At 39.5% G+C, this 22,330-nt stretch overlaps 1 protein-coding gene across 1 annotated transcript in view; it reads left to right on the top strand.

Annotated features, from left to right (window-relative positions):
• Positions 1-16,792: 16,792 nt before the first annotated feature.
• The window catches only part of SYNPR (synaptoporin), a 296,686-nt gene continuing 291,148 nt past the window's right edge, over positions 16,793-22,330 (top strand). The window contains exons 1-2 of the mRNA XM_068557841.1: positions 16,793-16,993; positions 17,110-17,175. Coding sequence (XP_068413942.1) covers positions 16,976-16,993; positions 17,110-17,175 — 84 coding nt within the window. The 5' untranslated portion in view covers positions 16,793-16,975. The remainder of the gene's footprint in view (positions 16,994-17,109; positions 17,176-22,330) is intronic.

Genomic DNA, 22,330 nt, shown 5'->3' with positions numbered 1-22,330 from the left:
TAATATACGATATTTGTTTTTCTCTTTCTGACTTACTTCACTCTGTATGACACTCTCTAGATCCATCCACGTCTCAACAAATGACTCAATTTCGTTCCTTTTTATGGCTGAGTAATATTCCATTGTATATATGTACCACTTCTTCTTTATCCATTCGTCTGTTGATGGGCATTTAGGTTGCTTCCATGACCTGGCTATTGTAAATAGTGCTGCAATGAACATTCGGGTGCATGTGTCTTTTTGAATTACGGTTTTCTCTGGGTATATGCCCAGTAGTGGGATTGCTGGGTCATATGGTAATTCTATTTTTAGTTTTTTAAGGAACCTCCATATTGTTCTCCATAGTGGCTGTACCAATTTACATTCCCACCAACAGTGCAAGAGGGTTCCCTTTTCTCCACACCCTCTCCAGCATTTGTTGTTTGTAGATTTTCTGATGATGCCCATTCTAACGGGGTGAGGTGATACCTCATTGTAGTTTTGATTTGCATTTCTCTAATAATTAGTGATGTTGAGCATCTTTTCATGTGCTTCGTGGCCGTCTGTATGTCTTCTTTGGAGAAATGTCTATTTAGGTCTTCTGCCCATTTTTGGATTGGGGTGTTTGTTTCTTTAATATTGAGCTGAATGAGCTGTTTATATATTTTGGAGATTAATCCTTTGTCCGTTGATTCATTTGCAAATATTTTCTCCCATTCTGAGGGTTGTCTTTTCGTCTTGTTTATGGTTTCCTTTGCTGTGCAAAAGCTTTGAAGTTTCATTAGGTCCCACTTGTTTATTTTTGTTTTTATTTCCATTACTCTAGGAGGTGGATCAAAAAAGATCTTGCTGTGATTTATGTCAAAGAGTGTTCTTCCTATGTTTTCCTCTAAGAGTTTTATAGTGTCCAGTCTTATATTTAGGTCTCTAATCCATTTTGAGTTTATTTTTGTGTATGGTGTTAGGGAGTATTCTAATTTCATTCTTTTACATGTAGCTGTCCAGTTTTCCCAGCACCACTTATTGAAGAGACTGTCTTTTCTCCATTGTATATCTTTGCCTCCTTTGTCATAGATTAGTTGACCATAGGTGCGTGGGTTAATCTCTGGGCTTTCTATCTTGTTCCATTGATCTATGTTTCTGTTTTTGTGCCAGTACCATATTGTCTTGATTACTGTAGCTTTGTAGTATAGTCTGAAGTCAGGGAGTCTGATTCCTCCAGCTCCATTTTTTTCCCTCAAGACTGCTTTGGCTATTCGGGGTCTTTTGTGTCTCCATACAAATTTTAAGATGATTTGTTCTAGCTCCGTAAAAAATGCCATTGGTAATTTGATAGGGATTGCATTGAATCTGTAGATTGCTTTGGGTAGTATACTCATTTTCACAATGTTGATTCTTCCAATCCAAGAACATGGTATATCTCTCCATCTGTTGGTATCATCTTTAATTTCTTTCATCAATGTCTTATAGTTTTCTGCATACAGGTCTTTTGTCTCCCTAGGTAGGTTTATTCCTAGGTATTTTATTCTTTTTGTTGCAATGGTAAATGGGAGTGTTTCCATAATTTCTCTTTCAGATTTTTCATCATTAGTGTATAGGAATGCAAGAGATTTCTGTGCATTAATTTTGTATCCTGCAACTTTACCATATTCATTAATTAGCTCTAGCAGTTTTCTGGTGGCAGTTTTAGGATTCTCTATGTATAGTATCATGTCATCCGCAAACAGTGACAGTTTTACTTCTTCTTTTCCAATTTGTATTCCTTTTATTTCTTTTTCTTCTCTGATTGCCGTGGCTAGGACTTCCAGAACTATGTTGAATAATAGTGGTGAGAGTGGACATCCTTGTCTCGTTCCTGATCTTAGAGGAAATGCTTTCAGTTTTTCACCATTGAGAATGATGTTTGCTGTGGGTTTGTCATATATGGCCTTTATTATGTTGAGGTAGGTTCCCTCTATGCCCACTTTCTGGAGAGTTTTTATCATAAATGGGTGTTGAATTTTGTCAAAAGCTTTTTCTGCATCTATTGAGATGATCATATGGTTTTTCTTCTTCAATTTGTTAATATGGTGTATCACATTGATTGATTTGCGTATATTGAAGAATCCTTGCATCCCTGGGATAAGTCCCACTTGATCGTGGTGTATGATCCTTTTAATGTGTTGTTGGATTCTGTTTGCTAGTATTTTGTTGAGGATTTTTGCATCTATATTCATCAGTGATATTGGTCTGTAATTTTCTTTTTTTGTAGTGTCTTTGTCTGGTTTTGGTATCAGGGTGATGGTGGCCTCATAGAATGAGTTTGGGAGTGTTCCTTCCTCTGCAATTTTTTGGAAGAGTTTGAGAAGGATGGGTGTTAGCTCTTCTCTAAATGTTTGATAGAATTCACCTGTGAAGCCATCTGGTCCTGGACTTTTGTTTGTTGGAAGATTTTTAATCACAGTTTCAATTTCATTACTTGTGATTGGTCTGTTCATATTTTCTGTTTCTTCCTGGTTCAGTCTTGGAAGGTTATACCTTTCTAAGAATTTGTCCATTTCTTCCAGGTTGTCCATTTTATTGGCATAAAGTTGCTTGTAGTAGTCTCTTAGGATGCTTTGTATTTCTGCAGTGTCTGTTGTAACTTCTCCTTTTTCATTTCTGATTTTATTGATTTGAGTCCTCTCCCTCTTTTTCTTGATGAGTGTGGCTAATGGCTTATCAATTTTGTTTATCTTCTCAAAGAACCAACTTTTAGTTTTATTGATCTTTGCTATTGTTTTCTTTGTTTCTATTTCATTTATTTCTGCTCTGATCTTTATGATTTCTTTCCTTCTGCTAACTTTGGGTTTTGTTTGTTCTTCTTTCTCTAGTTTCTTTAGGTGTAAGGTTAGATTGTTTACTTGAGATTTTTCTTGTTTCTTTAGGTAGGCTTGTATAGCTATAAACTTCCCTCTTAGAACTGCTTTTGCTGCATCCCATAGGTTTTGGGTCGTCGTGTTTTCATTGTCATTTGTCTCTAGGTATTTTTTTATTTCCTCTTTGATTTCTTCAGTGATCTCTTGGTTATTTAGTAACGTATTGTTTAGCCTCCATGTGTTTGTCTTTTTTACGTTTTTTTCCCTGTAATTCATTTCTAATCTCATAGCGTTGTGGTCAGAAAAGATGCTTGATATGATTTCAATTTTCTTAAATTTACTGAGGCTTGATTTGTGACCCAAGATGTGATCTATCCTGGAGAATGTTCCGTGCGCACTTGAGAAGAACGTGTAATCTGCTGTTTTTGGATGGAATGTCCTATATATATCAATTAAATCTATCTGGTCTATTGTGTCATTTAAAGCTTCTGTTTCCTTATTTATTTTCATTTTGGATGATCTGTCCATTGGTGTAAGTGAGGTGTTAAAGTCCCCCACTATTACTGTGTTACTGTCGATTTCGTCTTTTATAGCTGTTAGCAGTTGCCTTATGTATTGAGGTGCTCCTATGTTGGGTGCATATATATTTATAATTGTTATATCTTCTTCTTGGATTGCTCCCTGGATCATTATGTAGTGTCCTTCCTTGTCTCTTGTAACATTCTTTATTTTAAAGTCTATTTTATCTGATATGAGTATAGCTACTCCAGCTTTCTTTTGATTTCCATTTGCATGGAATATCTTTTTCCATCCCCTCACTTTCAGTCTGTATGTGTCCCTAGGTCTAAAGTGGGTCTCTTGTAGACAGCATATATATGGGTCTTGTTTTTGTATCCATTCAGCCAGTCTATGTCTTTTGGTTGGGGCATTTAATCCATTCATGTTTAAGGTAATTATCGATATGTATGTTCCTATGACCATTTTCTTAATTGTTTTGGGTTTGTTTTTGTAGGTCCTTGTCTTCTCTTGTGTTTCCCACTTAGAGAAGTTCCTTTAGCATTTGTTGTAGAGCTGGTTTGGTGGTGCTGAATTCTCTTAGCTTTTGCTTGTCTGTAAAGCTTTTGATTTCTCCATCAAATCTAAATGAGATCCTTGCTGGGTAGAGTAATCTTGGTTGTAGGTTCTTCCCTTTCATCACTTTAAGTATATCATGCCACTCCCTTCTGGCTTGCAGAGTTTCTGCTGAGAAATCAGCGGTTAACCTTATGGGAGTTCCCTTGTAGGTTATTTGTCGTTTTTCCCTTGCTGCTTTCAATAATTTTTCTTTGTCTTTAATTTTTGCCACTTTGATTACTATGTGTCTCGGCGTGTTTCTCCTTGGGTTTATTCTGTATGGGACTCTCTGCGCTTCCTGGACTTGGGTGGCTATTTCCTTTCCCATGTTAGGGAAGTTTTCGACTATAATCTCTTCAAATATTTTCTCTGGTCCTTTCTCTCTCTCTTCTCCTTCTGGGACCCCTATAATGCGTATGTTGTTGCGTTTAATGTTGTCCCAGAGGTCTCTTAGGCTGTCTTCATTTCTTTTCATTCTTTTTTCTTTAGTCTGTTCCGCAGCAGTGAATTCCACCATTCTGTCTTCCAGGTCACTTATCCGTTCTTCTGCCTCAGTTATTCTGCTATTGATTCCTTCTAGTGTAGTTTTCATTTCAGTTATTGTATTGGTCATCTCTGTTTGTTTGTTCTTTAATTCTTCTAGGTCTTTGTTAATCATTTCTTGCATCTTCTCAATCTTTGCCTCCATTCTTATTCCGAGGTCCTGGATCATCTTCACTATCATTATTCTGAATTCTTTTTCTGGAAGGTTGCCTATCTCCACTTCATTTAGTTGTTTTTCTGGGGTTTTATCTTGTTCCTTCATCTGGTACATAGCCCTCTGCCTTTTCATCTTGTCTATCTTTCTGTGAATGTGGTTTTTGTTCCACGGGCTGCAGGATTGTAGTTTTTCTTGCTTCTGCTGTCTGCCCTCTGGTGGTTGAGGCTATCTAAGAGGCTTGATGGGAGGCTCTGGTGGTGGGTAGAGCTGACTGTTGCTGTCTGCATTCATTTTTGTAATGCCAATACTTAGTATTGTGTTTGTGTTAAGGAGACACTCAATAAACAATTGTTGAATGAATGAGATGTTTCATTTGTTTCAAGAAACAATATTTAGTCCTAATCTATGTCCACTTAATGGATTTAAATCAGATTCATCTATATTTAAAAATATACTTTACCTTGCTTCCTTTACTTGTTACAGAGAAACAGGCACCTTAGAGACCATCTCTTCTAAACCTTTGTTACAAATTAAGAAATGGAGCGTAGAATCACAAAATCTAGCAAACCTTGCCAATGTTCGCAGATGTTGTAGTGATTCAAACCAGGCAGACCTCCATCCAAGTGAACAAAGACGTTGCTATCCTCATTATCAGTTTGAAACATGACTACCCCTTACCAAACCAAACATGTGCCCACATTCCCCCAAGTGGGGTGTGGCCTGGAATAGAGGAGAATTTATCACATAAACAAATTCAAGCATTTGTTATTTCTTTTTTCTTTTTCTTTTTTTTAAAGCACCATTAGCCTTACTATTCTATCTTTACATCACTTTTTTTTAACTGCTACATTCAAATGTTGAAAAGTATCTGTTGTGTTTGTTACCAGAGTTCCTGGTACCCTGTAGTTTAACAGGAAGAAAACAAATATAAAGTTGTATTTGTTACAGCAACCTCCTGAGTCTCACTTGTTCTATATACTGGTTACGTCTATGGAGACTGGTTTCCCCACTCTGCTCAAGAGGCACAATGACTAGGAACCATGAAGATGGTTTCATTTCTTTTAAAATCAGTAGAAAAAAAGAAACAATCCAGATTGGATTACATTCATCCTTATACCAACAGAGTCATAAAATACAGTTGTCAATGTTTCTGTAGAGAAAGGGCCCATGAAAGCAAAACTTCCCGGGGTCCAAGAAAATCATGATTTGGCCCTGGGCTCTCCTAGGCTGCTTGAAGAACAGATGACCCTACAGGAGTGCACTGAGCTCATTGAAAATTGGGGCTCAATGGGTGTCCCTGGCAGTTGGAAAAAGTGAGCTGATGTCTGGCTCCCATATGACAAATATCCTGGGTTAGGTAATGGTGGGGAAGTCAAAGCCAGTGGTGGAAACTGTGGGGGACGTGCTCTCTCAAAGTTTGTTGGGAAAAAGGAGTCATACGTTTTTCCCGTGGACCAATCCTGGGCCGCATTTAAGGGGAATGTCATAGGGCTTTCCTGGACTGTCAATAAGACCCCAACAAAAGGGTGCCTGAAGGGACTGCCAGGTTCCTAAGCAGCTGCAGAAGGAGGACATGACCAGCTAAGGTAGGGGCACACGCCTCAGCTTAAGGGGGGCCAGGTGAGTGGTCCCTAACAGGAGTTGGGAGTGTCATTTTGAAGAAGAGAAAATCGTTCAGGCTGAAAGAGAATAAAGCAATTTATAACAATGTCAGTTAACTAAGAGCCTTCCTGCTCCACTGACCTCTGTTTGTTTTTGTCAGAAGATGTTAACAAGGGGAAGAGGAAGGGCCAGAAAAAGGAAGAAGAAGCAAACCACACCATCCTCCACCATGTGTAGGCTTCTTTCCTGCATTAGGTCCTGGCTGGGGCATCGGAGATGAGTAAACTTCTACTCAGTTTTGCCATTTTGATGATTATATGGGAATGGGAAGTCTACATTTCAGAATCAAGACTATTTTAAATGACCATCTAACATTTTATTAAGAGAGCAATCCAGTCATGCCTGAGGTTTGTTTCAGGGGCCTCAGGGACCTTCCCCGCCTCCATCAAATGCATTTTAAAAGGATCAAGGGAAGGGAAACAAAACAAAACCAAACCTGGCAATTTGTTCAGTATCATCCATTTCAGCAAAAATATTCTGACATGGTTAAGAATTTCAGAAATGGTTTCACAAATTCAGATTTCCTGTCACTTGAATATTCATTATTTCACACCATGGAATAATCATTCTTCATGCAAACAAACAGACAAAATGAGCACAGAATTTAACACGTGACTTTACATGCCAAGTCATATGTGAGGCAAAAGAGTTCCCAAAGAGCCTTTATAGAGAGGAAGGTGCCAGTCAATAATAACACGACATCCAGGCAGCAGAAAGACTGGGGATTGAGCAAATCCCCACTTCATGTTGTAGATCGTTGATCACATCAATCAGTCCATTCTTGATACATACAAGGCATGTGTTTGATTGTGATCATTTCTGTTTATATAAAAATATTCATGGAAAATATGGAATATTTTGAAAATTTAGAGAACTTAATATCAAACCTGTTTTCTTATGGGGGAGTTGAATGGAGTTGTTTAGCATTCAAAGTGAGTCCCCCAAATATACTATTTTTTGTAATGTCTTCACTGTGTCAATCTTCAATTTCTAGGTAATTTTACTTATATGAAATATTTGTGAAAAATATTTTTTAAATAACTTTAGCGATAATAAATGACTAAGAATCTAGGGCTTCCCTGGTGGCGCAGTGGTTAAGAATCTGCCTGCCAATGCAGGGGACACAGGTTTGATCCCTGGCCTGGGAGGACCCCACATGCCACAGAGCAACTAAGCCTGTGTGCCACAACTACTGAGCCTGCGCTCTAGAGCCTGCAAGCCACAACTACTGAGCCCACCAGCCACAACTACTGAAGCCTGCGCACCTAGAGCCCGTGCTCTGCGACAAGAGAAGCCATGACAATGAGAAGCCCGCACACAGCAACGAAGACCCAACACAGCCAAAAATAAAAACAAATAAATAAATAAATTTATAAAAAATAAAAATAAAAAATAAATGACTAAGAATCCATTTATATATTTAAGTATCCCCAATATATATTATACCAATTATAATATAAGCATAAATTCTATTTTCCTAATAATATAAAGATATGATGTGCTTATGAATACAGAAAATAATGATAATGATGAATTTTCCTCACAAATGCTTGACCATGGAAAGGTAGTTGTGAGGGTTCAAGTTGAAATGAGTATTCACACAACTGCTTTTAAAATATGGAAAGCCTGGGACTTCCCTGGTGGTCCAATGCAGGGGACGCAGGTTCGATCCCTGGTCGGGGAACTAAGATCCCACCATGATAAAATGTTAAGTGAAAAATGTAGGCCATGTAATAATCTATATGGTATTATCTCATTTCTGTAAAATATAGCATATATACAATTTGAAATATATAATAGTGCATGTATATTATATTTGGGGGATATATACATATACATATATAATATATGCATATGTACACACATAATATATGCAAATATATTCATATATTTTATGTGTATATATGCATATATATCTAATATATGCACTTATATATACACACACATGCACATATATCTCTATACAGGAGATTGTATATTCTTCTGGGCAATGGAAGTAGCAGGTAGAAAAGAGGGATTTCTACCTTAAGTAGTTCTATATTATTTGAAATTTTATATGTATTACTCTTAAAATATCTGTAAAATAAAGAGAAGAAAGGCTACCAGAAGTGTTAATGTGCTTGTATTTCTCTCCATAAACTCTCCATATGCACAAACACGTGCAACTTACACATAAAACCAAAAAACATTACCTTTAATTAATCTTTATACAGCGAGATAAAAGCCGTCAGAGAAAATTACATTTTCTCTTGGTTAATTTAAACCATGCTAAGGAAAAAGTAATCCAACACTCATTTCGTTAAATGAAGACTTTCATAAACATGCTCCATTTCTTATTCTACCATTGAGCTCAATAGGTCCTTGGCTAGAGAAATAACAGCACTAAGTAGTGATTAACATTTTTTTTTAACTTCAAGACATCAACCTGGGATTGCTAGATCTATCATATTTTAAAATTAAATTATTTTTTAGAGCAGTTTTAGGTTCACAGCAAAATTAAGCAGAAGGCACAGCGATTTCTCATATACCCCCTGCTCCCCACTCCCATGAGCATAGCCTCCCCTGTTATCAACTTCCACTACCTGAGTGGTATAATTTTCACAATTGATGAAGCTACACTGACACAACATAATCACCCAAAGTCCATAGTTCACATTATGGTCACTCTTGGTGTTGCATATTAGATGGGATTGGAAAAATGTATGACATGTATCCATCATTATGGTATCATTCAGAGTGTCTTCATTGCCTTAAAAATCCTCTGTGTGCCACCTATTCATCCCTCCCTCCACCCTAACCTCTGGAAACCACTCTTGTTTTTCCTGTCTCCATAGTATTGCCTTTTCCAGAATGTCATATAGCTGGAATCATACAGTATGCAGCCTTTTCAGATTGGCTTCCAATGTTTAAACGTACATTTAAGGTTCCTCCATGTCTTTTCATGAATTAGTAGCTCAATTAATTTTTTTAATCAAGCATGTTCATGTCACCTCATTAGTATTTAACGTCCTATAACACTAAGGTAAAACAAGATATCCTTTGGATATCTTGAAAAATAAATGAGAACAGTGCTTTTCTTGAGAACAAATGATGTTCCAAAAATCATTACTAGGAAGACTGAAACTAAAGAGCATATAAAGATTGAGAACATGGAATATATAAGAATAAACTTAACCAAGGAGGTAAAAGACTTTTACAGTGAAAATTACAAATACTGATGAAAGAAATCAAAGGCATAAATAAACAGAAAGACATCTGTGTTCATGGATTAGAATCCTTAATAAGGTTAAAAATGTCCATAGCACCCAAAGCAATCAATCTACAATCAACGCAATCCCTATTTAAATCCCAAGTGCATTTTCCACAGAAACAGAAAAAAATTTTAAAATGCATATGGAATCACAAAGACCTTAAATAACCAAAACAATCTTTAGAAAGAAGAACAAATCTGAAGGTATCATGCTTCCTGATTTCAAAATACATTATAAAGTTACAGCAATTAAAATAGTTGGTACCCACATAAAGACAGACGTAGACCAATGGAACAAAACAGAGAACCCAGAAATAAACACAGGCATTTACATTTAACAGATCTTCGACAAGATTGCCAAGATTACATAATCGGGAAAGGATAATCTCTTCAACAAAAGGTGTTGGGGAGGCTGGATATCCATGTGTTCTTTACCACAATTAGAAACAGTTGAGAATGTAGGTGATCATCTCCCTAATATTTAATTAGGTAATTGGGCTTGGTAACGAAATAAAAGGCTCATCAATATCTCCAGTTTCCAGCTGTGGTCTGAGAGATGCATATTTTAGACTTTGGATAATTAGAAGGTATTAAAATAAGTTCAAACTCTCAAGAATTACTGGCTTCAAACTTGGCTTCACTTCCATTTAGTTGTATGAACTTGGGCAAGCGATTCATCTGTCGATGCTTCAGTTTCATTATTTGTGAAATATGGATAATAACTAACCCATAGTGTTATAAGGAGCTTATCATAGTGCCTGGCACATAGCAAACTCTCAATAGAAGTAACTTCCAGGGATGCTGTTGATGATAACTGCTGACCATAGTTTGGGGAAAGGATTCTTTCATTTTCTGTCTCATCTCCCTCTTTCTCTCTTCCTTTTTTTCTAGATTCCTTCCTTCTCTCTTTTTTAGTATTATTTTTTAAACCTGTCTTCTATTTCTGGCAAAGAGCCTGTGTAATTGTACCTTTCTTCTGGGTATTATTTGCCAAGCAGGTGTAAAAGTGCAGTGCAATATAATTTAGTAAAACCTAATTTTAGGTTCTGGATTTGTGCTTCTCTCTGTGTGAGTGGCTCCAGCAGGGTCCTCACACAGCTGTCAAGCCCTGTGAAAGAACCTAGGCCAGCAGAGAATATGATCATGAAGGACCAAAAGAGTCAATTTTCTAATGTTTCATATTTGACTTAATTTTTTTTTTTACTTAAAGGTTTAGATTAGGAAGGAATAAGTAAATGTGTTCTTAGAATCACTGTACAGGGTAAGGTTTTCTTTTGCCTCGTTCAGAGCAGATGCAAAAGCCATTTTGTCATATTGCAACACAAGGTCTAAAGACCATCTGGAGAATTTATTAAAATTAAAAGGATGCAATACAATTTGGATTACATACTTTTATTAAAGATATGAGAGAATCGATCTGATCTTTTCTATCTTCACCATCTGTAAGTTTTTTATATATAAATGTTTCTTAAAACAAGAATAAAATTATTAGAGATTGCAAACACTGCCAAGTAAAACTATTTTTTAAGAAAATTATAAAAATCCCTGCCAAAGCTCTAGTTATAAACATTAAAGAAATAAAAAAAACTTTCATATTGAACTGTTATTTTTTGGGGTGTATCAGGAAGCCTCCCTCCCAAAAATGTTTTGAATGAGTCAATATTCTTACCAACCAGAAAGAGAGCAGTATTTTGGGGGAAAAGAAATATGAATTCTGAAAAGAAGAAAGGAAATAGAAGAAAACAAATGATTTTTCTAAAGTGTTTATTGTAAGTAGTGGTTGTGTGATAACTACTTGGGGTGCAAATATCATAGACCATCTCCTTACCACTGGGGTAGGTCATGTTTCTTGGCCTTTTAGCAGCTTTCTGTATTAGATTCTTCTGAGTGCTTAACTTGTAACTCCTTTATTCTTTCTTACAAAGTGATGTGGGTGGTATAGTTATTAAGCCCATTTTACAGATAAGGAAACTGAGTGACAAGAGTTTAAGGGACTTACTTGTTCAAGATCACACACCTAGTTAGTGATCAAGCCAGCATATGATGAACTCAGTGAATCTGATTCCAGAACTTGTGTCACCACCTTTCATGCTGGACTCTTGCCTGGGGAAGAAGAATTTACCTCATTCAAAAATTGCAGTGAGTGGTGTTAGATTAACTCAATGCTGTTGTGATCCATGAGTCTGTGAAAACAAGGGAGTGATCCAAGGAGAACGTCAAAAAAGATGAGCGTTTTGGAAAACACAGCTAATGACGAACGACAAAAATAATTAGAATGATTGAGCCTTTGAGAGGAGAGGGTATTTTTCTACTTGTGTTCATGGAATAACAGTAGTAGTAGTCATAAGAGTAGTAATAGACAATGGTGCCCATCTTTACTTTCTTTCTGCAGAGGAATTTTGTTTATGTTTCAGCAAGAAAAATATTTTTGCCTAAAGCTTGTGACTTTTTCAGATTTGCAATGGAAACTGCATATCCTCTTTTTCTTGGAAAGTTATGAGGGTGGGAGAAAAATCATGACTCTGCTGTTTACTATCCATAAAAGCTTAGCTGAGATTTTTAAATTTCTTTGAGCCTGTGTTTTCTTGTCTGAACAAGAAACAGCAGTACATACTTATATGGTTGATGAGGATATTAAATGAGGTATGCCTATAGGGGTGCTTAGCATTCTGTCTAGCAACTACTTACTACTTAACACATTGCAAGAGTCATTATTATGATTACTGTTACCATTATTCCCTGCGGTCAATGGTAAGTCCTTTGACATGAGTTTTGGTCCTCTATTGAGCAGGTATTAAAGCCTGGTCATACTGACACAGATAACTTTTGTTTAAAACAAAGATGGAAGTAGAAATAGCAAAAGCATTTTGTGATGCGAGTTCACCTTGGCCAACCACCCTTGAAATTTTATATCAGTTCTGATAGTTAATTAAGAATGATCCTACTTGAATGCTAAAAATTCCACAGGAAGCCTATGGAATCTTATTTTGTGACGAAGTTTTAAGCCAAACAAAAAACACACATCCTTACATGTTATTGAAGCCATTTAAGACTGAAACATAGGTAAGTAAAGATGGCTTTACCTGATCATTGGGTGGAGAGATAATGCTGTCTTTATTGTAAAATTAGAGATCTTGAAAATACTTCCACACCATCTCCTGTCCTGTGTACCAGTGACCCCATGCAAACCAAACACACAAATAAATATTACACAAACACGCTACTGGCTTTTGCTTTCACCCTCACTAGTTAAGAAAAGATTTGGAAAGATAAGGTTAGTAGTATGAGTAGAGGGTGAAATATGTAATATTTTGAATGACTTTCACTCATTACGTACTTCCAGTATTTTAAATATAATAACGTGTGGGTAGTATTTCCTCCTGTATTAAGTTGCTATGGATAAAATTTTAAATTACTTTTTCCTTTTTGCCACAAGAGATATAGGAAGATTAAACCCAGGTATGTTATTCCCTGAGAATGAGATTTAATTTGCCTGAATAACTCAAGTCTGTCTACAGCAGGTTGCTACTTTGGTTTTTGGTAGTTTTGATTCCGGATTAACCCTCTTTGAGATTCAAAATGGTTTTTTGAATTTTGTTTATTTTCTTGTCATCAAATATTGGAGCTTGAACAAATTGGGCTTATGGTATATCCCACTACAAGGTAAGATCTGTGAATTCAGGAATTTTGTCAAGCTGTTTATAGTTTACAGAGCAATACTAACACACATTAGCAGGCAGTCCTTACTTGTCGAATGCATAAGTCAAGGTTTCTCGACCTTGGCAACTACTGACATTTTCCATTTGATTCTTCGTTGTGGGCAGCTGTCTTCTGCATTGTAGGATGTTGAACAACATCGTTGGCCTCTACCCTCTAGATGCCAGTAGGTGTCAGTAGCACCGACCCACCCCGCCCAGCTGTGACAACCTCAAATGTCTCCAATTATTGCCAAATGTCTCTTGGGGGAGGGAAGGGTCCACGTTGCCCTTTATTGAAACCACTGCAGCAAATGAATGTATTGCCTTGACATGTCAAAGGAAATCTTCCAAACTATAAGTTCCTGGACGAATGAAGAATTTGGAAGCTATTTGATTTACATAATCAATACAGGGCACTAAAATGGATCATTTACTCTCCACCAATGTTAACAGGATTGTTGAATCATTTCGAGAGATTTGTTATTGTAAGAGGGAAATTATCTTTCGTCATCACGGGGCAGAAGAGAAGGGGTCACCCTCAGTCACTGAGAGTAATATTGTGGCAGTGTTTTATCATCCCTCCTACTTCTCCCAACCTAGTTCTTAAAGGAACCTAATGTTATTTCCAGGTCCGAATATAGAGGTTCTAGCCCCAATGTCTACAAAGTATTTAACATTGCAAATGGGATATGGAACTCTGGGTTATTTTGGTGACGCAGCTGTTGGCATCTCATACATTTCTGGAACGTGAGAAGCATCCTCTGACAATGTGCAATTGTTGTCTAAGCGACTACATTGCCATTTGCCACAGTTCTGGCTCCCTTCACATGGTGTTTGGAGGACTTGGAAAATTTGCCACCATATTAGCAAGGAGGAATGTTGGGTGTGAAGACAGGCCTGGGGGAATAGGCTCAGTCATCACACTTCATCCTCGCCAAGTTCTCAGCTCAAATGAAATGCAAGTGGGTGGTATTTTTAAATAAATCAATCTCTCTGTCTATAGAGATACAAATGTTTAGATGACCTTGGGCACATTACTTAGCCTTTCTAACCTGGATATACTCTCCATAAAAGAGGGGATGGCGGTGATGCTTAGATGATGTATTTAAAGTACCTAGCACAGTGGCTGGCATGTAGCGAGAACTAAATTGATATAAGCTATTATGATAATTATCATCATTATTAAACATATGCAGGAGGTGTTATACCGCATAAGCTAGTTGACAATAATGGAAAGAGGAAGGATTCAAGGACAATGAAGTCATACAGGGTGGAATCTTGGTTCAGCTACTTACTAGCTGTGTGAACCCTTGTATCAATCAGCCTAGGTTATGCTGCATTGTAGTAACAAAAGACTTTAACATCTCAGTTGCTTACAACTACAACTTCATTTCTTGCTCAGCTCCACATCCATCAAGGTCCAGTTGCAGCTCTACACTACATCAATCTTATGCCAAGACCCAGGCTGTGAGTGCAGCCTCTGTGTAATATTGTACATTGTATTCATCATAGTAGAAGGAAATTAACAAGATGGCAAATCATGAAGGGGTGCTTAAAACTTCCGCTCAGAAATGCATTCATCACTTCTGCCCACAACCATTGGCCAAAGCAAGTAACATTGCAACTCCTGAGTTCAAAGGGGCAAGGATATATAGTGGAGGGATGGTGCAGAGAGTGACAAGACGGTGCCACAATCAACTACGCCTCTAATGTGGGCCTCTGAGCCTTCACCTTTGCTTCTGTAGAAGTGTTAGCAGTCAGAAATTCAACTAATACACATGGAGAGATTATGATGTACCAGACTCTGCCCAAGATACCTTATCTACAAAACCTCATCGAGTCCTCATAACAACCAGCTAAATTAATGTTGTTGGCTCCCTTTGACAGATTTTTAAAAACCTGAGGTCTTGAGGACGTTAAATAACCTCACACACAAAATCATATACCAAAATTGCAGGACACACAGTATTTGTAGTTGCATAATGGCTTATTTTTGAAACAACTTGTTTCTAATTGTTTTAGACTCTATCTGCATGTAGGAAGAGCAGTAGGAACAAAACTGGCTGGCTGCAGATGGTGCAACTAGCCCTTTGGAGTTCTGACTCACTAACTTTCTAGTTTTTCTCCAACAAAATCCATGGGCAGGGGGCATCTACAATGGACACTCTTTCTTACCCAGTTTTGGCCTGCTGCCTCCCCTTCTCAGACTCTAAACTATTCATTTGCATCTTTCTCCCCAACTCCTGAATATTAATTACTCTCCCTCCTCCTCTTCCCCCCATCCCCCAACTCCAGACCTTTCTGGCAAATCTTATTAGTAAACAGATGGGCTATCTGTGTTGCTGGGATACCACTTCATACATGGGATCCAGTCCAAAGGGATTGAGAAGGAAGGGGACATATCAACTACATGGTGGAATGGCTAAGAGTGCTGAAGACTCCTCCTCCTTCTTTTCTGATTATTTTGAATTCAACTCTGGCTTCATTCTCTGCACTCCCCTTCCATGGCCCTCAATTCCATCATCTCTAAAATGAGAATAACACTACTACTAACCCAAGGGGGTTTTGTGAATATTTAATGAAGTAATGTTTATAAAGCCCTTAACACAATTTCTGATTCATAGAAAGAACTCAATTGTTTTGTTGTTTACTAGTTTCGGCAAGCTTAGCAGACTAAGGGAGAAAGAGTATGAGTTGAGGTGGGGATGCACTCAGGCCTATTTATGATGGATTGGGGGAGCTTCATTCGAGGGTTGTATCTTAGGCAAAGGATCTCAGTAGAAACAGCATGAGTTTTAAAGGAACTTGAATTCCAATCCCTGTTTAGCCCCTCATGAGCTATGTTAGCTTGGCTAATTCAGCCTCGCGAAGTCTATTTTCTAACTTTTTTTTTTTTTCCTACTTTAAAAAATGGACCTTATAATTCTCTCCTGACCTCACACAGTGGCCATGGGATTACCTGCCTGGCACACTGTCCCATATTTTCCTGATTCATTCGTTTCCCCTCTCCGCCTCTAGCTCCCTTCCCCCTGACCTGACCCTCTGCTTACCCCTGAGGGAACGGGCAGTGTTTATCCTGTTCCTTGATGTATCCCAGCACCTGGCACTGCTTGGTCACATGGAGAACGTTCCATGAAGGCTCAGAGAAATGACCGAGTCAGCAGTCTTTCTTTGGTGTTCAGAAGTCACCAGAACGCACACACCTCCCCACGTAAGCTGTGGGGTGCCTCTCTCTCTCTTACCTGGAAACCCCGTCCTCAGGTAGGGGACCGTCTTCCTGAGGGTGCCAGCCTGCTTTCCCCAAACCTACAGCCCCAAAGTTGCCCTGGAGCCTCAGGGCACCGGGCGCGAGGGGCGACGCCAGTCCCAAGGTCGCGGTTGGGCCTCGCCCACCTCCTCGCCCTCCCCTCAGGACCTCGCAGCTGGCCAATTGCAGCCTCCGCCGGGCCGCTGGGCGGGTTCGCGGGTTCCCGCCCCATCCCGGTCTCCCGCCTCCACCGCCGCTCCGCCTCCTCGCCCGCCCCTCCCACCCTCGCCGCCTGTGCTCACCGCACCCGTGCGCAGGCTTCGAGAACCCAGCGTCCGCGAGCCCGCGCCGGGCGCCCAGCTCTCCCCGGCCTAGCTCCTCCGGCTCTTTCCTAAAGGGGGCTTCTGGCTCTGAGGACGAGGACGGTGGTGGCCCTCGAACTTCATTTTCAAAGGCACCGCTGGGTGAGAAGCCCGAGCGAGGCGAGCTATGGACCCCGTGAGCCAGGTAGGACCGACTGGGCAGCGCGGGTGATGGCCGCGGGACCCCCGGGCTCCGGATGCTGCGTCTCCAGCCCCTTCCTCACGCTGTCTCTTTCTCTCTCTTGCCTCCTTGGTCCACAGCTGGCCTCGGCAGGCACCTTCCGGGTGCTGAAGGAGCCCCTTGCCTTCCTGCGAGCCCTGGAATTGGTGAGTAGCGGTGTGTGTGCGGGGAGGGGACCGAGGCAGCGAACCAGTAGGTGAGGAGAGGTCGGGTGCGGTGCTGTCTGCTCGGTTCTGCTCCAAGCCTGGGATGCAAAAGCCGCTTCCTTCAATCCTCCCCACTCCCCAGGTGCCATTCCGGGATGGCATGGCGGGGACAGGATGTAGGGTCCCGGCTTGGAGGCGGGAGCGTGGACGAGTTTTTGCAGGCGCTTGGACGAGGTGTCATGTCTCATGTCACCGAGGCGCTTGCACACGCTCAGGGGCTGGGGAAAGAAGCCTCCTGGGGAGACCGGGAGGGGAGCAGATGCGGGAGCTGCCGCTGGGCTCTGGCTGCTCACCTGGATTATTGCGGGGGTGAGGGCGTGAGAGGAGGGACCCGGGGCTGAGCGGAGTAGCGAGCGGGGAGGGCTTTGCCAAGCTGAGAAAGTTGGTGAGCACTGGGGCAGCTCTCCGCCCCGCCCGGGATGCTTGGAAGCGCTGCGATCCGCGCTCCGCAGCCGGAGCTCCAGGGAGAGAGAAGCTTCGAGGCTGTGAAAGATACTGCCGTCGAGAGCGGGACTCCTTCTTCCCATCTCAGAGCTTCTCTTAGTCTGGCTGCTCTCGAGGGCTTTTCTGATTTCTTCTGGAACCTCCCAGCCTTCTCTGTGGAGCTTGCTTCAGCGACGGGGCTTTAGGAAGTTATAGTACTCTTCTGTTCTGTCCCCTTAAAAAACAACTTGCTAGTCCTAGGGCAACTTGTCTGTTGGCAGAGGAGGGAGGCGCAGAAACAGTTACCCAGGGGGCCACAGAGCAATGTTAGTGTCGCTGCTTGCATGATGGTTATTCAGAGTGAAATCTGCGGGTCACACATTCTCTTGCTAGGAGCTCTGAAAGGCAAGCGAACCTATCTGAACAGAAAGTTCAGAGCCCCGTCATGTAGCATTAATCACAGGCCCTATCACTGACTAGCTGGGAAGTTATGTAAGAGCATGTTCTGTCCTCCCAGATCTTAGCTCCAAGGCCCAGTATCCAGCTTTGGCAACACAAACTGTGGTACATGCTTACGTGGATGATCTACAGGGTAATCGCATTTGCCTTGTTTGTAAACCTGCATAAAAATGCACGAATATATCAACCAGACATAACATCAGGACAGCATTTGGAAGGCTTGAATTATTGGTTTGGGGATAGCTATTCTAAAACTGTTTTCCTCACAGCCAGGTTAAAGCAAGCAGGACTCACAGTCTGGGCAGCTTTCAGTTGACTTTCTCAGAATTCTGTCCACATTCGATCATTCAGCCATTCAACAAACATTCTCTGTGGAAGAGTGATTGTTTTTGCTCAGTGTAAAGGCTCCATTGTCAAGCCATTGTCTCTCAAAACAAAATTCAAAGACCTGACATCATTTCTGACATAATCTCTTATTGTTTCACACTGTCACTGTCACTCACCTGAAACATTAGTTTGTATCCCCTTCAGTCCTGTTGCAATGTTATTTCATGTCACTCCCCACACACAGCCTCTATGAGTATATTTCAGAGTGTGGTAAACCTGGATGAATTTTTTTTCCATGCAGATTTCTGGACACGAAATAAAAATATTGGGAAGGTGGGTGCCCAGGAATCTGCATTTTAAACAAGCTCCCAGGATAATTCTTATGCACATTAAAGTTAGAGGACTACCACCCTAAGCTATACAAGGAACCCCCCAAACTCCAAAGCGCTTTTTACCTTAAGGTTCTTGTTATTCTTATTAATACTATATGGAATGCCCTCACAGCCCAAGCCAAGAACAAATGTTTGTCTTTTAACCTCAGCTTAAATATTACCTCCTCAGTGAAGATTTCTCTCATATTTGGTTCTTCCCCTTTCCTCTACCCCAAACTGAATGATTCACCCCATTCTTTGAGCTTCCATTACATCTTATCCATTCATTTATTCGTGAGAATTTATCACACTGCCTTATAGTTTTTTCTTGGTTGTGTGTGTGTGAGAGAGAGAGAGAGAGGGAGAGAGAACTTATTACATTTAAAATATTCTTTTGATTTATGTATAGTTGGTTTCCTCTCTCTCTTCTGGGCCTCTAAGGCTCTAAGGAAGAAGGGATTTTGCTTGTAAATCAGTGATTAGCCTCTCATTTGTGGGAGAGAACCCGAATAAGGGACCAATGAAACCTTAAAAGGTCAGATAAGTTAGTTGATCACTACCTTTTGAAAGAGCTAAGGTCAAGAGATGAGAGCAGGGACATAGAAGCTTTGAGAAAGTTTATCAAAATGGAGAAAGGAAAATATCTCTTCTGTGCATGCCATGGGTGAAGAGTCACTCTGAGGTCTTTGTTTTCTGTGGGAGATAGTGATGAGAGAGTTCTAGCTCTTGGATGGCAGGAAATTTGTTCTGTTTGCTTCTGTGTTCCCCCCAGGTGTCTTTCATGGTGCTCTGTAAACAGTAGTGATCAGCAAAAAGTGTAAATTGAGCATGGCAGAGCACTAAAACACCTGGTTTCTCCTGTTCTGTGGGGCAACAGCTTCAAAGTTGGTAGTCTTGAAAGACTTTGAACTACAATCCTTTTTATTTTTCAGTATTTATTCTGTAGAAGTAAAAGTGTATGTAAAGATCTATGTTCAAGGCTATTTACTGCAACATCCTTTGTAGAGGAAAGAACTGGAAACAATTAGTAAGTCTGTTAATAGGAAAATCATTAATGTATGATTCATGCATGCTGTGAAATATTATACTGTCATTAAAAAGATGGGTTAAATTAATATGCATTGCGCTGGCAGTCAGCATAGGTAATTGTGTTTGATAAAATTAAGTGCAGAAAAATGAGTTTCATTCTTAGTATTTGATGAAATTGTTATATGGAAAAAAGCGGTTTCGGTTTTCCTTCTTTTAATCAACACATGGAAAATGTATTCAGTCAGATTTCAGACTAATGTATAGCATACAATATTTTTGTAAAAATAAAAAAGGAAAATATAGTTTTGTGTGTGAATGTGGGTGCGTGTGTTTGTAATTTGTATAACCATAGATGTATACCTCTGAACTGTTAAAACTGATGTTTTTCCCAAAGGGTGTAATTTGAGGTTCAGTGGGGAGAGGAGAGGGTGAAGGAAAGCTGTGGTCTTCAGGAAGAATCACAGGCATATCACTTGTCCACAGTTGTGCACATGAATAATTTTTAAAAAAAAAGCTTACATTTTAAATGATTTTCTATGGATTGACCATATGAAGCAGTATTACTTCTAAATACAGCCTCCACTTTGAGATTTATTGCCTTGGGGGGGAAATGCACTTTATTGATGTGTTCTTTGCTTAGGAAAGGCTCATGTATACAGTAGATTTAAAGCTTAAAAAACATATAAAAGTCAAGGCTTCAGGGAAAAAGCTTTAGCCAATTTCAAAGACCTTGAGGCAAAACTTCCAAATCCTTAATCTCTACTTAAATGAGGTCAGGGGACTTTCCGCTATCTTTTGGGTCAAAACCAAAATTCAGGACACAGCACTGACTCTGGTGGTCTGTTTTGTTTATTCCCTGATGATAAAATAGGTCCAGAAAAATGTCTTAAACCATCATTTGGAGATGGTAAAAAAATTATTTTTAATTGAACTTACCTTTATTTCTCAGACTTACTAAATTGGTGTAGAATCCTGCCTTCCACTGATCATTCTTATTTTGCTACTTCAATTCTTTGCCAGTAGAATTTTGGCCTGCCTTTTTTTTTTCCTTTTAAAGCATTTTTCTTAATACATTCTTTCTTCTCTCTACTATTTACAAGGCTCTGGATTTGCACCTGTGGATTTATGTGTATGGAATGTAGGGACCCCAACAGTTCCAAATTGTCCAGGACTAGAATTGGTGCACATGTAAGGGCATCAAAGGGACTTCAGCTCCCCCAAATTATATTTGCTTGGCTGGCAGGTCCAGACTCCATCCCTCTAAAATTAACTGCTGGGGCAACTTGCTTGATTCCTCTAATTCTTATTCTCTGACCTCCATCCCCCATTTTGCTACTATTTCTGCTACAACCCCTGGACTCCATATCTCCATTCTGCCTTTCCTTTCTGCCTTTCCAAAGGAGGCCAGCTTATCCAGAGATGCAGCATGTCTGACGTACGAGGCATAGAGCTCCTTGATTTAAATGGAGGCACCTGCTTCCCTAATCTTCATTCCTGAATCTAAATTCTGATCTATGTTTTTCAAACGTCATACTGCTTGCTTGATAAGAATAGTATTTCTGATCATGTTATTGATAATAACACAGTAAGCATGTTTATGATATAATATAATATAGTTATCATTTTAAACTCTTAAGGAGAGAAGTAACAGTAGCTACCTCTGTCATGCAGGCTTCATATGAGGCACTATATTCCAGTGCTTTCCATACATCATCGTATTGAATCTGTATGGCTTACATTCCCATTTCACCACGGAATTCAGGGAATGTTTATAACTCATCAGGGACAAAATTGTAGGAAGTGGCAAAGCCAAGATTTGACATTGTCACTCCAAACTGTGTTCTCTTAAATGTTACACTCTCCTGCTTCCTTCAATGCGACAGGCACCTGCCGTAACTTATCCCTAATCCTCAGAAACGTTAAAAGGCAGATGCTATCCGATTTTGCAGTGTTTATATCACCCACTCTGATATGTATTTCAGGCCTTTTCTGAAAATGCCAAGGAGTGTTTATATTTAGAGACTAACTCAAGAGACATCAATTGTCTTTGATATTGTTTTATTTTCTGTTGGTTATTAATTAACCAAGGTAGAGTAGGTTCTAATTAAAAATCAGTATCTTTTCATTTAAAATATATAGAAAAAGATTTTGATTATAAAGCCAGTAATTTAATCTTATTTTATGTGTCTTTTTTTTCTATTTTCTTAAAAATACCTGTGCATGAGTCAGACAATTTTTTTTTTCTAAGCATAAATAAGACAGGAATTCTAACATACAACTTGTTTAAATTATGAGCAGCAATCTGCCATTGAGGGTGGGATGTAATTTCAAAGCCACATTAATTTGGATTTAATTATAACTTCTAGCTTCTCAAGTAACAAATATCATGTGTAAATGAAATATGAATCAATAAATATACTTTTCATAAAAGAGCAGCTCCCCAGTGGGCTAATGGATTTGTCCCTTCATGCTTTTCTGAGTTTCAT

Source organism: Eschrichtius robustus, chromosome 12 (assembly GCF_028021215.1).
Source record: "Eschrichtius robustus isolate mEscRob2 chromosome 12, mEscRob2.pri, whole genome shotgun sequence".
In the NCBI taxonomy this organism is placed as follows: domain Eukaryota; kingdom Metazoa; phylum Chordata; class Mammalia; order Artiodactyla; family Eschrichtiidae; genus Eschrichtius; species Eschrichtius robustus.
The sequence above is the reverse complement of the archived record's forward strand: the minus strand, read 5'-3'. Positions and strand labels throughout refer to the sequence as shown.